We start from the raw sequence: 17,498 nt of genomic DNA on the forward strand, positions 1-17,498 counted from the left end.
AATGATGGTTTTCTGCACAACTGTCAGGTCGGCAGTCTTTCCCATTATTGTGATTCCTACTGAACCAGACTGAGAGACCATTTAAAGGCTCAGGAGCCCTTTGCAGGTGTTATGGCTTAATAATCTGACTAGAGTGGGACACTTTGAGCCTAGAATATTGCACCTTTTCACAATATTCACATTTTCTGAGATTGTGGATTTGGGGTTTTCATGAGCTGTAAGCCATAACCATCACAAATATGACCAATCACAGCTTGAACTATCTTGCTTTGCATGTAATGATATACGAGTTTCACCTTTTAAGTTGCATTAGTGAAATAAATGAACTTTTGCACGATATTCAAATTTTTCGAGTTGCACCGTTATCTCAGGGTGGACTGCGTATAAAACTGTGTGGTATGTATATATTTGTATAATGCCGTTTGCCTGGAGTTCAGCCTTGTGGTACACACCGATAGACCAGTAATCATCTGGGAATATTACCTGCCCCCTCTCCTCTAATTCTGTTAACATGACAATTGAACACGACTTCCACTCCCAGATCATCCGCCAGAAATCTTCCATCGTGTGCCGCAATGGCCCCTGACTGGCAATGTAGGAGTCCTTTTGTCGATAACCCTGCAAGACAAAGGAAAAGGAACAAAATTCTATCATTAGACATCAGAAATGATTTCCTCTAGAGTAATGGCATGACCACTGACAAACTGGCCTGAACCTACCTAAATAAATGGCAAAATATTGTATAAAAAGGATAACATGCTGATATTTCTACTGGAAGCTCCAACGCTCTTCCTTATGGCAGAAAAATATATATAATATATGAGGATTCTGAGGTTTAGCCAGTAATATTTTGCGGCATGTAATAGGGTAGCTTTACCCTAAACCAATGATGGCGAACCTTGGCACCCCAGATGTTTTATGAACTACATTTCCCATGATGCTCAACTACACTGCAGAGTTCATGAGCATCATGGGAAATGTAGTTCCAAAACATCTGGGGTGCCAAGGTTCTCCATCACTGCCCTAAGCCTACGCTCACACTTGTGTGGGTGGAAGCTGTTGCAGAACCCACACTTCGTTCCGCAGCTGCAACCACCAGCACAAAAAACGAGGTATCCGCCAGCAGGTGCCATTCATTTTAGGATTAGGGGAAGAGAAGGAGCCAGGAGTGCAGGTGAGGGACCCGAGAAGAGGAGGATCGGAGCTGCTCTGAGCAAAACTATTGCACAGACAAGGTAAGTATAACAAGTTTGTTTTTTTGGGGGGGGTTTCTTTGTTTTTTAAAGTTTACCTTTGAAATCACTTTTAGGCGACGGTGTTACCTGTGTAGCCATACATTTCGAGGTATGTTCCTGACACTCAGAGCTGGAGAAGCTACTTGGATGAGCAGTGTAAGGTTTTCATTACTACAGAATAAGTCCAGTTTAAGTGGTTGTTAAGCCACTATATTATGATCATTCCATCCCCTCTGTAAAATAACAAATATGTATCCCGGTGTTTGCTATATAAAAAAGAAGCCAACCTTCTACTTTATATCAGAGCGTCTCCTGGTGCTCATGTGACTCCTCGGCTCTCTCCTCTCCCCAGCTGACAGCTATAGTGGGAGGGGCCGAGAACTCCCACTGACGTCAGCTGGGGAGGGGAGAGAGACGAGCAGCAACGTGAGCACCGGAAGACGCTTTGATACCAGATAGAAATCTCTATTTTTTTCTATAGCAAAGACACTGGGATAAATAATGTTATTTTACAGAGGGGATGGCATGATCATAATATAGTTATGATAGCAGGAGGGGAGAGCCGAAGAGTGGACAGAGCTGACAGGCAGGGAGGGAAGGGGAGAGGAGGACAGGAGATCTGCGGATGATGGAGGCACATAAACTGACCATGGTGTCAGGGCTCAGCAGCCATGATAAACTGTGGCCAGTTTACAAGGGGAGGGGGCAGAACCAGGCAGGATCAGCCAGGTATTTTAAGCGATATAACAGGCCAAATTACACAGCACAAGCACTGTGCGGTTATTCATGCTTTAAGGGAACAGGATCCTTTTTTTTTTTTAGGGTAACAAATGCTTTAAATGTGACTACTTCTACTAGTTATACCCAGACCTGAATCAATGAGAACCTTCACATAAAGATTATTATCTAGTTCATAAATGTAGAATGAACTTACATCAATAAAAGAGGCATTTACATAGTCTGTATTCTCCTCTCCTCTTTTCACAGGAATAATGACTCTGTTAAATTCATCTGCAGAAGAAAAAGGAAAGAAAATATTAAAGCTGAACTCTTTTGCCGTACACGCGACCATTTTTAATGGTATAGAAAAAAAGTCATGTTTCTCAAAAAATGCTCGAGCAAAGCGCAGTGAGGTACAACACGTAAGATGGCACTATAAAGGGGAAGTTCCATGCGGATGGCGCCACCCTTGGGGCTGCTTTTGCTGATTTCGTGTTGGTAAAGGTTTGGTGAGAGACGATTTGCGCTTTTCAGTCTGTTACAGCGTGATGAATGTGCTATCTCCATTACGAATGCTAGTTTTACCAGAACGAGTGCTCCCGTCTCATAACTTGCTTCTGAGCATGCACATTTTTTTCACGTCGTTAAAGCCTACACACGACCGTTTTTCACAACGTGAAAAACGCAAAAAAATAGAGCAGGTTTTAAATTTTTAATGGCCATTTTCCGTGTCGAGAAAAATGCTCTGGAGCCCACACACGACCATTTTTAATGACACTTTAAAAAAATGGAATTTTTCACGTCATGAAAAACGGTCGTGTGTGTACGCAGCATTAGGCTAGAACTAGGAGTATACACCAACAGATTGAAGCCAGACTCCAACTCACACTGCAGTTACAGCAAACAGTTTTGTTCCTATTGGGATAAAGATTTTTCGTGAAAAAAATAAAAGCTGATCATTGTATGCACGCCTGTCGGTGGTAAATGTGTTTGTCTCGATACTCTGATACATTTACCAGACAACTTGTCCTGCTGAAAAACAGACTTGCTGGCTAGATCACCAGATAAAAATAAAGAAAGCAAGCCTATAAAAGAAAAGTAATGCAGCCACCACATCTAAGAATTGGTAAGCTGCGATATAATACATTTTTGCTTTTGGGTTTAACCATTTACAGACCACCCACCGTGTATGTACGTCGCTACATTAGCCTTAAATACCGGGGTTACGGCAGCTATCTGCTAACATAACTGGTATATCTTCACACATTGGGCAATCCTCTTTCACATAAAAGTGTCCCAGCAGCAAAAGGGATTACTTTTATGGGCGGCGGGAGAGGTGCCCCATCGTTCCTGGGATGCTTCTGTCTCTTGCCGGAAAGCTCAGCAGCAGCAGAGATGATCCGATCGGAGTGATGGGCAGGAAGTCCAGTGAGGGCAAGATGGACCCCACTCGACTCTATGCCCTTGGAGGACCGAAGCAACGCCAAACGTCACTTCCGCCCTCGGCCCATTTTTTTTTATCATTGGTTTTAAGTGTAAATGTGAGATCTGAGGTCTTTTTGACCCCATATTTCACATTAAAGAGGCCCTTGTCCTGCTTGTTTATATAACAAGGGATGTTTACATTCCTTGTAATAGGAATTAAAAGTGATCCATAAAAATGTTTCTTAAAGAGACAGCATGAACAAAAAAATTTAAAAGCGCCCCGCCCCTCCGATCTCGCACGCATACGCAAGTCGCGCCCACACATGTAAACAGTGTTCAAATCACACATTAGGTATTGCTACCACCGTTCGAGCGAGAGCAATAATTCTAGCACTAGATCGCCTCTGCAGCTCTAAACTGATAACAAGTAAAAAAAATTACAGTGTTGCCTATGGAGATTTTTAATTACTGTAGTTTGTCGTCATTCCACGAGTGTGCGCAATTTTAAAGCGTGATCTATTCGGTATCAGTTCACTCGGGGAAACATCGATCACATTATACAAAAAAATTAGGCAAACTACCTTTTTCTTATTTTTTTTTTATTTAAAAAAAAAGTGTATTATTCAAACAAATTGCGTTTGTAAGACCGCCGCACAAATACAGTGTGACAAAGTATTGCAACGATCTCCATTTTATTCTCGAGTCTCTGCTAAAAAAAAGTTAAAATCTGTATTTTTTTTCTAGAAAATTTCTTAGAACCCCAAATATTATATATCTGTAAAAAAATACAGATTTTAACTTGTAAACAAATATCAGAAACAGGCTTGGCTCTTAAAGCGGTTGTACACCCGAAAAAAAAAAAAAAAAAAAAAAAAAAACACAACCTGTTAGGCAAAAGACATATTGAGCTAGTATGGTGCTCATTATGAAATACTTACCTTAGAATAAAGTGCCAGCATCGCCTCCTGGTCATTGCAGAGGGAACCAACATGTTCCTTCTGGGTTTGTGGCTCGGGCGCTGCAACTGGCTAGAGCCGAGACAAAATCACTCCTGCACATGCCAAGCGCCTTGAAGCGATTCAGTACGCATTTGTAGCGCTATATAAGTAATTCACTTACTCACTCACACACATGCGCGCAGGAGTCCTCTTTCCAGCAGCATCCGCCGGACCTTCAAGTAGTTGTAAACCCACTTTTCCACAAAAATAGATAAAAAAACACCACCTGCAAGACAAAGTGATAATGAGCTAGTATGCATAGCATACTAGCTCATTATGCAATACTCCCCTCAGATCGAAGCCCCGCAGCCGTCCTCGTACACTGCTTTGGCGGCCGTCATCTCTCCCAGGAGTTGCTTCTGGGTATCGCGGCTCCAATGCCGTGACTGGTCGGAGCTGCGATAACGGCACTCCAGTGCATGCGTGCGGGAGCCGCCAGTTACGGCACGGCCTCCTTAAGGAACGGCCCGATTCTAAAGTGCGCATGCGCCGTAGACATCGGCGCCCGACATTAATGTAAATATCTCCTAAATCAGGGGTGTCAAACTCAAATTCATCAGGGGCCGCATCAGCAGTTTGGTTGTATCTGCGCTCACACCAGTGGCATAGCGTGGGTTGTCAGCAACCGGGGTAATTTGTCCCCCCCTGACTCGCAGACTTACCTATTTTCAGCTAGCTCCAGTCTGGTTACATGATCCCCTGTGTGAGCCAGCGGTGGCTGCAGGGGAGAGGAGAGCGTGCTCGTCAGTGACTGGTAAAGCCTGGAGTGGTGACATCAAATATAGATTCCTGTGTCCCATCTGTTGTTGGTGCTCCTTCCTCTCCCCTGCATACACCACTGGCTCACACAGGGAACAACATGACCGGACAGCCTGAAAATAGGTGTTTACATCTTTTTTACACAGGTTAGCCATTATAGGCATTAGGAGCAGGATTTTATAATATTTCAGTTAATGGGAGCTACACATGTCATATTCACACTGTAATACTTGTTGCAGCACTGTGCAGCTGGGATCAATACCCAGTAGGGTTTTGTATTTAACAATTAATCAAATTCAATCATTCTAAGATAGCCCTACTGGGTAGTGAATCCAAATCACCAGTGCTGCAAGAACACACAATTGTGAAAATATATAAACAAATATAATACATTATATAAAATGAGTTTGTTTATTTATATATTTGTACAATTGTGTTTTTTTGCAGCAATGGTGATTTGGATCACTGAGACAGTGGAGCTGAGGGAAAGGGGGAGGAGGGGGGAGGCAGAGAGATGTTGAGACTGCTAGCCCTACCTTCCATGGCAGTGTGTCTCCTTTGATGCTTCCAGCAGCTCCCTGGCAGTGTGCCCATCCTCTGGGTCCCCAGTCAGCATGTTCCCCGGGAAGTTAGAGCAATCCATGCGAGAAAACGAGATGCTGTGCCCGCCGCTTCTCGCCTCTTGGGAGGCGGGGTCGGGGGGAGAAGTCAAGGAGGAGGCGGCCGTGGTTGAGCTATTCTCCCGACTTCCGGGGCTCTCAGGCCTATCTGTCCTCGGCTCGGCCCCTGCTGATTAATGCTATAACAGATCCCCCTGCTGACGGTGGCCGCTGCGTGGCCAGGGACAGGGCCCCTTCCCGACAACCCTGGCCGTTGGTTGTCGGGGTATGCGGGCGGGAGGCTTATCGGAATCTGGGAGCCCCATTTAATAAGGGGGCCCCCAGATACCGGCCCCCCACCCTAAGTGAATGAGTATGGGGTACATCGTACCCCTACCCATTCACCTGCAAGAAAAGTGGTAAAAACACAAATAAACCACACAGGGTATTAAAATATTTTATTAGTCTGCTCCGGAGGCCTCCCCTGTCTTCTTTATTAGCTCTTTTACCAGGGGAAGCTTCTTCTTTGACGTCTTCGGGTGGGTGGGGGCCGCCGTCTGGTTCTCTTCCACCGCCGGGGGGGGGTCGCTTTTAAAAAAGCCCCCACCCCCCGGCGGGTTTCCTCCGGCTTCTTCGGCGGGGGGGCTTCTTCTTCCGCTATCCCGACGGGTCTTCTCCGCTATCCGGGGGGTCTTCTCAACTCTCCGGGGGTCTCCTTCTATGTTCGCCGCTCTCCGCTGTTGACACGGCGCACCCCGGTTCTTCGTCTCGCTGTCCGGTGTCTTCTTCCGTGCTGTACGTCGTCTTCTCCTTCCGTGCTGTGAGTTCTTCTTCCGTGCTGTGACGTCATGTTCTTCACTTCTCTCCTTCTCCCGATGTTGACACGCCGGCTCTTCTCGCTGAAATGAAGGATGCGCGCCTTGCATCGGACCTATATAGGTCTCACAGTCCCATCATGCTCTGTACCTACCCATGTGATACCTACCCACGTGGGTAGGTATCACCTATATAGGTCCGATGCAAGGCGCGCATCCGTCATTTCAGCGAGAAGAGCCGGCGTGTCAACATCGGGAGAAGGAGAAGTGAAGAACATGACGTCACAGCACGGAAGAAGAACTCACAGCACGGAAGGAGAAGAAGACGTACAGCACGGAAGAAGACACCGGACAGCGAGACGAAGAACCGGGGTGCGCCGAGTCAACAGCGGAGAGCGGCGAACATAGAAGGAGACCCCCGGAGAGTTGAGAAGACCCCCCGGATAGCGGAGAAGACCCGTCGGGATAGCGGAAGAAGAAGCCCCCCCGCCGAAGAAGCCGGAGGAAACCCGCCAGGGGGTGGGGGCTTTTTTAAAAGCGACCCCCCCCCCGGCGGTGGAAGAGAACCAGACGGCGGCCCCCACCCACCCGAAGACGTCAAAGAAGAAGCTTCCCCTGGTAAAAGAGCTAATAAAGAAGACAGGGGAGGCCTCCGGAGCAGACTAATAAAATATTTTAATACCCTGTGTGGTTTATTTGTGTTTTTACCACTTTTCTTGCAGGTGAATGGGTAGGGGTACGATGTACCCCATACTCATTCACTTAGGGTGGGGGGCCGGTATCTGGGGGCCCCCTTATTAAAGGGGGCTCCCAGATTCCGATAAGCCTCCCGCCCGCATACCCCGACAACCAACGGCCAGGGTTGTCGGGAAGGGGCCCTGTCCTCATCAACATGGGGACAGGGTGCTCTGAGGTGGGGGGGCCGCAGTGCGCCCCCCTGCCCCAGAGCACCCAACCCCCCCCATTTTGAGGGCATGCAGCCTGGTACGGCTCAGGAGGGGGGGGGGGGGGGCGCTCGCTCGTCCCCACTCCCTTGCTGGCTGGCCGGGTAGCGTGCTTTGGATACGGGTCTGGTATGGATTGTAGGGGGACCCCCTACGCCGTTTTTTTCGGCGTAGGGGGGCTCTCCTTACAACCCATAACAGACCTAAGGGCCCGGTATGCTCCTGAGGGGGGAACCCATGCCGGATTTTTATTTAAAATCCGGCGGGGACTTCCCCCTCAGGATTCATAAACGCCGCACACGTGTAGAATTGGCGGGAATCCAAGTCGGATCTCCCGTCGCTTCTATGACGCGCTTGCTGGGATGTGCTGTCACTATTCCAGTGAGTGCGAGATATTGTCACCATGTCGCCGAGAATCAGCGCGATGCTGTCGTGCTAAAAACACAATATCACAAACACCTACTGTACATAAAGAAAATCTTACATGGAATGATCTGCAGGACTCGGTTTTTCTTCATGTTGGCTGGAAGATTTCCCGTCCTCATTTTGTCATTCTGAATTTTAATAGATGTTAACTTCTGGGAGAAAAAACAGACGGTTATGTTGCACTCCAATTAATCTGCTCTGAAACCTAAACCTGAAATTTCAGTCCAGGGTATGGCAGTGTGGTCATTAGTTCCCCCTTTAATATAGGCTTGATCCCCCTTTGCAGCTATAACTGCCTACACTCTTCCGGGAAGGCTTTCTACAAAACCTTGGACCATGTCTGAGGGTATTTGTGGTCATTCAGCCAACAGCACCTTTTGTGAGGTCAGATATTGATGTTGGATGTGAAGACCTGGCTTGTAATTGGTGTTTTAACTACTTGTCGACCTGCCGCCACTGTTCTACGGCGGCAGGTCGGCTCTCCTGCGCGAGAGCCCATACAATAACGTCGGGTCTCTCTGCGGCCACTAGGGGCGCGTGCGCGCCCCCCGCTCGTGTGCCCGGCGGGCGCGATCACTGCCGTGCACCCGCGATTGCTCGTTACAGAGCGAGAAACGGAAGCTGTGTGTGTAAACACACAGCTCCCTGTCCTGTCAGGGGGAGAAATGCCCGATTGTCTGTTCATACAATGTATGAACAGCGATCAGTCATTTCCCCTAGTGAGGCCACCCCCCCTATAGTTAGAACACACCCAGGGAACATACTTAACCCATTCCCCGCCCCCTAGTGCTAACCCCTTCCCTGCCAGTGGCATTTTTATAGTAATCCAATGCATTTTTATAGCACTGATCGCTATAAAAATGCCAATGGTCCCAAAAATGTGTCCGAAGTGTCCGCCATAATGTCGCAGTAACGAAAAAAAAACGCTGATCGCCGCCATTACTAGTAAAACAATGCCATAAAACTACCCCCTATTTTGTAAACGCTATAACTTTTGCGCAAACCAAACAATAAAAGTTTATTGAGATATTTTTTTTTACGAAAAATATGTAGAAGAATACGTATCGGCCTAAACTGAGGAAAAAAATGTTTTTTTTATATATGTGTTTGGGGGATATTTATTATATCAAAAAGTAAAAAATATTCATTTTTTTCAAAATTGTCGCTCTATTTTTGTTTATAGCGCAAAAATTAAAAAACGCAGAGGTGATCAAATACCACCAAAAGAAAGCTTTATTTGTGGGGAAAAAAGGACGCCAATTTTGTTTGGGAGCCACGTCGCACGACCACGCAATTGTCTGTTAAAGCGACGCAGTGCCGAATCGCAAAAAGTGCTCTGGTCTTTGAGCAGCAATATGGTTAAGTGGTTAATAAATCCCAACGGTGTTCAGTAGGGTTGAAGTACAGGCTCTGCCAAGGCCACGCAAGATCCTCAACACCAAACCGATAAAACCATGTCTTAATGAAGATAGCTTTGTGCATGGGGGCACATCCATGCTGGAAAGGAAAAGGGCCTTCCCCCAAACTGCGGTCACAAGGTTGGATTCACGACTGTCTCAAATTCCCTTGATGTCTACAAACCTTTAAAGCGGAGTTCCACCCTAAAAAAATAACTTTCTATTAACAGCTTGCCTTTAATGTAGAAAAAAAATGTTTTTACTCACTTCTATCTGGCTGTTACTAGGCAGATTTCGTAATCTGCCTAGTTCCTGGCCCTAGGTGGTTCAACTTCCTGTGCCAAGACCCCATTGCCTCCTGTGAAATGACAACACTCATTTCCCAGGAGTCTCTGGGCATTACTGTGCCAAACAAAATCCCCCAGCATGTACCTCTTCCCTGAAAACCAGGAAGAAAAAGGAACTGGGCTTCACATGCCTACACATATGATGGATACAGCCACAACATGAGCAGGAGGATATAAGGCAAGTGTTTGCAATGATTTTCTGGAATGATTGGGGAGCTATTAACCGCTTAAGGACCGCCTCCTGCACATTTACGTCGGCAGAATGGCACCAGCTGGGCACATGCACGTACAGGTACGTCCTCTGCAAGTGCTCAGCCGTGGCGCGCGCCCGCGACCCGGTCCGAAGCTCCGGGATCCGCGGACTCGATCGCCGCTGGAGTCCCGCGATCGGTCCCCGGAGCTGAAGAACGGGGAGAGCTGTGTGTAAACACAGCTTCCCTGTTCTTCACTGTGGCTATGTCATTGATCGTGTGTTCCCTTTTATAGGGATACACAATCAATGACGTCACACCTACAGCCACACCCCCTACAGTTGTAAACACACATGAGGTCATACATAACCCCTTCAGCGCCCCCTGTGGTTAACTCCCAAACTGCAATTGTCATTTTCACAGTAAACATTGCATTTTAAATGCATTTTTTGCTGTGAAAATGACAATGGTCCCAAAAATGTGTCAAAATTGTCCGCCAAAATGTCGCAGTCACGAAAAAAAAAAATCGCTGATCGCCGCCATTAGTAGTAAAAAAAAAAAAAGATAAAAATGCAATAAAACTATCCCCTATTTTGTAAACGCTATAAATTTTGCGCAAACCAACCGATAAACGCTTATTGCGGATTTTTTTTGCCAAAAATAGGTAGAAGAATACGTATCAGCCTAAACTGAGGAAAAAATGTATTTTTTTTATATATATATTTTTGGGGGATATTTAGAATAGCAAAAAATAAAAAATATAGAATTTTTTTCAAAATTGTCGCTCTATTTTTGTTTATAGCGCAAAAAAATTAAAACCGCAGAGGTGATCAAATACCACCAAAAGAAAGCTCTATTTGTGGGGAAAAAAGGATGCCAATTTTGTTTGGGAGCCGCATCGCACGACCGCGCAATTGTCTGTTAAAGCGACGCAGTGCCGAATCGCAAACCTGGCCGGGTCCTTTAGCTGCCTAAAGATCCGGGTCTTAAGTGGTTAATATGTTTTAGGGACTATTTAATATGATTAATTTTAGCTTGCGGAAAAAAAAAGATTATGCCCGAAACCCCACTTTAAATTCATCACCACCTAATGTTTGACCAGGAGCTTCATAATGCTTTTGGTCCCACCTTGAACTCCTCTTCTAGGCCGTTGCTGTTCCCGGAGATTTTGTTGTACAGCTTCTGTAGGTGAGTTTCCAGAGACGTGACTTCTAGCTCTGTGTCGCCGTACAGAAAATGTTCCAGCAGTGCTTGATAAATAAAGACGTACTGCATCTAAATACACACAAGGAGACACATTGGACACACTAGTGTTAGAACTTCTATATTTTTTTTCCAAAAGCCATAGAATACTGTACAGTCAGGACATGGGAAAGCTGTGTGCATGAAGAAAACAAAGGGCTTTTTATTATTAGGAATGTCTAGCAACAGTGCTGTGTTTTCCATTTAGTATATACTGTATTTTCGCTCCATGTACTAAACTTAGAGAGTAACTCCAATTTTGTTGAGAAAAGTAAACATGTCTATGTACACTGCAGGGATTTTAACAAACTTTGTTGAAGATCCCTACCTTTTGTTATTCTGAGGAAATAGCCGTTTGTGCGCAAAATTAATGTGAATGGGAGTGACCTTGTAATTATCAATTAGCCCTTGCAGGGTCCTAATGAGGAAAGTGGCAGGATCTGCATTCCTTTAGAAGTGATTTCCTATTGGGAGTATCTCACAAAAATGAAACTTTTATTGCAGAGGATGTCTAAAAATCTGACTTGTATCATTCTGGGAAAGTCAGTAAGCCAATCACGCAAACAGCAAATGGCATTTCGGGGGGGGGGGGGGGGGGGGGGGAGTTATGTACACCATCTGTGCCTCCTGGCTGTAATGCATTTTATAGAAAATTACAGTGCTGTAGATTGGGAAGGAAAGGTCATTTTTAATAACATTACATTAAAATATGGCTTGTGTAGCAATTGTATAATATATATATATAGGTTTTTCACATTAATGTATTGAATGTAAGGTCAAAACCTTAAAGGCTTAAAGTGGATGTAAAGCAGATTCATGAAATTTGAACTGGGCACATATCTGTGGTGTTTTCTTATCTCTCTTCAAAGCACTAAGTTCTGTGGCTTTATCCTGCTCTGTTCTTATGTTATCAGCATTCAATCTTCTGCAAAGTTCTCAGTCAACTGAGATAAAAGCAGCCTGAATTTTGTGTTGAATAGATAAATAGATTAGCAGACAGCTGACCTATTCACAAAACAGCTCTGCAAGTCTCTACCTATGTGGAGTGGGGGGGGGGGGGGGGGGTGTGCATTTCCTCCAATCAGCTGTCTTGGATGTATGCCAATCATCCACTCCCACTGAACAGGGAGAGAAAATCTCTAACATGATGTGCACATTCTAAATATAAAAAGCTGAAGACAGAAGATATACATGTATAACTTATGAAGGGAGATTTGTTTCATCTCTGTGTATCATCTGAGGCTGTTCACTTCAGTGGGTATATGTGGGGGGTGTATATCCACTTTAAGGCTTAAGAACCATTTTAAGTCTATAAATTAAAAAATTTAGTTGTTTTGCATGTTTCATATTCATGTATACTTCCTGGTTTAAACTTTACGGGGAAAAAGAAAGAAAGAAAGAAAGGGGGATGTGATCTGTGGGTGATGTAAATTTGGGGCTTTGTTGCATATTGTACATGCGGCATTATATATTGTATAATTACAATATCAAACAAAAAACGCAGAAAGAGGGCACCTGGGTCAGTGCGATAGTAGGTCAGACACCAACCAAGCAGCCAGCCGTCACGAAAGGATGAGAAGACCCCTGTGGGGATAAGCTTCTGGACCCCCCGTATGGAGGTATATAACTGACGGGGTCTCCAGCTCTCAGAGCCAACAAGAGACCAAATCAGGACGGGTTGCTGCCTCCATACGGCAGGTCCGAGCTCATCCCCATAGTGGTCTTCTCATCCCTCGTGGTGGCTGGTTGCTTGATTGGTGATCCACATCCACCCTGTATGCAGATTGTAAGATACTTTTATGTAATGTGTATCAGAATAAAGTGTTACTTTTTTTTACTATCACACTGACCCAGACGTCTTTTTTCTGCTGTTTTTGTTTGTGTCTGAAGGAATTCCAATTTCCTGCTGAGGATCTGCCAGTGACTGTGGGCCAGATTCACATAGAAGAGCGGCGGCGTAACGTATCGTAAATACGTTACACCGCCGCAATTTTTCATCGCAAGTGCCTGATTCACCAAGCACTTGCGATTAAAACCTACGCCGGCGCAAGGCGGGCCAATTTAAATGGGCGTGTGCCATTTAAATTAGGCGCGCTCCCGCGCCGGACCTACCGCGCATGCTCCGTTTCCGAACTCCCGTCGTGCATTGCGCGCCGTGACGTAATTTTTGTTTTATTTGTATTCCCGGACGACTTACGCAAACGACGTTATTTTTTAAATTTCGACGCGGGAACGACGGCCATACTTTATACAGCAATACGATTGCTGTGTAAAGTTAAGGCACCAAAAAAAAAACGCCGGGAACGCGAAAAACCGCCGGGAATCGCCGTAACTCCTAATTTGCATACCCGACGCTGGTTTACGACGCAAACTCCACCCAGCGGCGGCCGCGGTATTGCATCTTAAGATCCAACAGTGTAAAACAATTACACCTGTCGGATCTTCTGGCTATCTATGCGTAACTGATTCTATGAATCATTCGCATAGATAGAAACAGAGATACGACAGCGTATAAGCAGATACACCGTCGTATCTCCACTGTGAATCTGGCCCATTGTGTGCAATCCCCATCCACCTGTGGACTTCTCCTTGATAGTCCTTACTGCAAGGGACTGTTTGGACTAATTCTTACCCAATTTGTTAGAGTAGATCTTGTTTGTTTTCCCCCCACTGTCATACCTCCTAACTTTTTGAGATGGGAATGAGGGACACCTATCAGCAAAAGTATGCAGGCATAGGACACACCTCTTGCCATGCCCTCTTAAAGGAAATTTGGCTAGACCCACAAGTTATTTTTTTTTTTTAAATACACTATTACACCTTTATAATGGCTTTTGGAATTCACAAATGCAGCCATTTAGAATTCAGATGAAAGGTTTAGCACTGGAAAACACTTTTTGATGGATAAAAAGTACATACAACTATATGGATCAGACCAAAATGAGGGACAAATGAGGAAAGAAGGACATTGCTCCAAATCAGGGACAGTTGGAAGCTATGCATTGTTACCGATACCCTATGGGCCACCTTGTAGCTGCCAGTGAGCGCTGACTCACACACTACCTGCTAGTTCTGTGTGATATATTGCTTATATTTACAGTATCAGTTGTTAAGACTTACATCTGTTTGTACCATCTGACAGCGCTGAGCCCGGATCCGACTCACAAACCCATAAACATCAACTTTTTTCTCTGAATTCATCATATCCAACATGGCATCTATGACTATGAAGGTTCCCGTCCGACCTACACCAGCACTGAGGAGCAAACAAAGCATATACAAATAAGAGCAAAAGCAAATACTACACACGATGATGTCAGTCAGTATTATTAACACAAGCATTTTTTTGTATCTATGAGTCCCCTGTAACAATCATATTACCTGTTGGTCTTCTCATAAGTCTATTGTTTTTGGGTGAGAACATGGTTTGTTATGCAGTAAAATCCCTGCCCCTTCTTCCACTGCAGCCAGAAAAATGGGAGAACATGTCACCTTTTCCAATACGACAGTGTACTTGTCTAGCAGCCAATTACTAGGCCCAAATACTGTCAGGTGACAAAGATGGTGATGTCACAGTTGACCCTTGGGAATTTAGTGCTGGCTGCAATGTAGGGAGAAGCACTGACAGGGGAGGAAAGGATATCCTTTACACAGACATTGTCAATCTCGCTTTAAAAGTAAAATTAGCACTTTTAATAATTTTAATAAAACTAAAATCTAATAATCTATCTAATCCTACAAGAAAAGCTACAGGAGCTTTAAAAAGGTATTATATGCCGTTCATTATACAACAGTATGAGAAATACATCATCTTTACATCCCGATCTCCCAATACGTGAATATACACATCATTAATTGATACATATTTCCCTAGTTGTAACTTTCAATAAAACATGTTATTTTGAATACTATGGTAGCTTATGATAGGCATTGCTTTGTTCTGATTTGGTAGGTTTGTCATCAACACACCAATCACCTCAGAAGCTGCAACCTTGTCACCCTAGAAAGTCCTGTCATATACCACAAAGGCACCCTCCAATCAATATGCTTCTCTCTGCCAATCACTTCACTGGCTTCCCCTACCCCACCGTATAAAATTCAAAATGCTAACCACAACATACAAGGCTATTCACAACATCACCCCCATCTACATTACCAACCTCATCTGCAGATATCGCCCAAATCGTCCGCTCCTCCCAGGACCTCCCGCTCTCTAGCTCCTTTGTTACCTCCTCCTCTGCTCACCTTCAGGACCTAACTAGAACGTTTCCCATCCCGAAAACTCCCTGCCACAGTATGTTCGATCAGCCCCTACCCTGTCCACCTTTAACAGATCCCTGAAAACCCACTTATTCATGAAAGCCTATACCACACCCACCTAACAACTGTCCCTGAGCCACCCCCATCAAATCATTCCCCGCCTCTATTACCCTTTGTACCACCACCCCCTCCCTATAGAATGTAAGCTCTACGAGCCAGGCCCTCCTGTACCTTCTGTATTGAAATGTACTGTAATTGTGCTGTCCCACCTCTACATTGTAAAGCGCTGACACACACACACACACACACATACACACACACACACACACACACACACACACATATATAAAGTTTCCCGGACAAGGGGGAGGGGCTGTATATGATGGCTCGCGGCGGGGAAACACAGCTATTGAATTGAAAGCGGTTATGTTCCCCGCGCTTTGAACAACCAGTCGGCGCCGGCGGCTCCAGCTCCTCTCACCCAGCACAGGTTGGCTGCTATGGGGACCCGTGGCTGCACTGGTAGACATGGGCAGGCTGCATTTTGTGGCACGGATAAAGTTGTTAATATTTATTTTTATAACTTAATTCTGCATAAAACATTTAAGTGTCATTTCATGAGATAATTTATGAGGGCGTATCTAGGGGCGGGACATGATAGGGGTTGGGCGGGGGAACCGGTGGCAAGTACGCCTTGAGGCCTGGCTAGTAGCTCAGGACTTGAAATTTTGAGAAATATATATATATATACACACACACATACTTTTACATACATACACACACACACACACACACACACACATAGATATAAACACACAAACATACATATGCACACATATACATACTCACCTGCAATGTACAACAATAGCTCCGGCATACTGTGGGTTACAGGCTTTAACCTTCTTTAGGAACTTTAGCATTCCTATAGGAGTAAAAGGCACCCCAAAGTCAGGCCAACTGGTGAAATGGAACTGCGTAACAAGGCGCTGTGGCTTCTTATTTGTAACGTCACCAACCTGAAAGGAGAAATCGTAAAGCAATCATAAGGTTACCAATTCCTCCTATCAGTGCAAAGGACTTGTGACTCTCAGGACCCAAAATACCTATACATAAAAAGGGGGGGCACAATCATTCTAACATAGAAAGCCTGCACTTAGAGGACGGTTACTGCTGACCCCTCCTTTGGATGGTTGCTTCCATGCTAATCCAAAACCTTTCATTACTTTTTCCTCACTGCCCTATAATATGTATGCTGATCAGGGATGCAGTTGACACTGGAAAGGAAGGACAGGTTTACTTTAAGTCAGGGGTTGACAAATTTGCTTGGAATCCAGGAGCCAGCTAAAAAAGTTAGGAGCCAGAAAACGCACCCCATCCCGACAAGCTTGCGCGCAGAAGCGAACACATACGTGAGCAGCGCCCGCATATGTAAACGGTGTTCAAACCACACATGTGAGGTATCGCCGCGATTGGTAGAGCGAGAGCAATAATTCTAGCCCTAGACCTCCTCTGTAACTCAAAACATACAACCCGTAGATTTTTTTAAACGTCGCCTATGGAGATTTTAAAGGGTAAAAGTTTGTCGGCATTCCACGAGCGGACGCAATTTTGAAGCGTGACATGTTGGGTATGAATTTACTCGGCGTAACATTATCTTTCATAATATAAAAAAAAATGGGTATAACTTTACTGTTCTCTTATTTTTTAATTAAAAAAAGTGTAATTTTTTTTCCAAAAAAGTGCGCTTGTAAGACCGCTGCGCAAATACGGCGTGACAGAAAGTATTGCAACGATCGCCATTTTATTCTCTAGGGTGTTAGGATAAAAAATATATATAATGTTTGGGGGTTCTAATTAGAGGAAAGAAGATGGCAGTGAAAATAGTGAAAAATTACATTAGAATTGCTGTTTAACTTGTAATGCTTAACTTGCAATACCAACGGCCACCACCAGATGGCGCCAGCTCACATCTGGTGGTAATAACTTGTAATACCAACGGCTCACCACCAGATGGTGCCAGCTCACAAAAAAAAAAAATTGTATTTATTTTTTTTTGCCCACCTTCCAAGCCAAGTCGCCAGGACACTATTTCTAGTCGCCATGGCGACATGGCGCCCGGGATTTGTCGATCCCTGCTTTA

General features: G+C 44.9%; 1 protein-coding gene across 2 annotated transcripts in view; it reads right to left on the minus strand.

The window, feature by feature from the left end:
- PTPRA (protein tyrosine phosphatase receptor type A) overlaps nt 1-17,498 on the minus strand; it is a 141,844-nt gene that overhangs the window by 11,328 nt on the left and 113,018 nt on the right. Inside the window, exons 13-18 of one of the 2 annotated variants that reach the window (XM_040335478.1) lie at nt 16,208-16,374; nt 14,219-14,354; nt 10,985-11,131; nt 7,980-8,070; nt 2,170-2,246; nt 484-618 (exon numbers count right to left, since the gene is read on the minus strand). In XM_040335478.1, the coding sequence (XP_040191412.1) occupies nt 484-618; nt 2,170-2,246; nt 7,980-8,070; nt 10,985-11,131; nt 14,219-14,354; nt 16,208-16,374 (753 nt within the window). Of the gene's footprint in view, nt 1-483; nt 619-2,169; nt 2,247-7,979; nt 8,074-10,984; nt 11,132-14,218; nt 14,355-16,207; nt 16,375-17,498 lie in introns of both variants that reach the window. The other variant, XM_040335477.1, reaches the window with a different exon arrangement.

Source organism: Rana temporaria, chromosome 1 (genome assembly GCF_905171775.1).
Source record: "Rana temporaria chromosome 1, aRanTem1.1, whole genome shotgun sequence".
Lineage (NCBI taxonomy): Eukaryota > Metazoa > Chordata > Amphibia > Anura > Ranidae > Rana > Rana temporaria.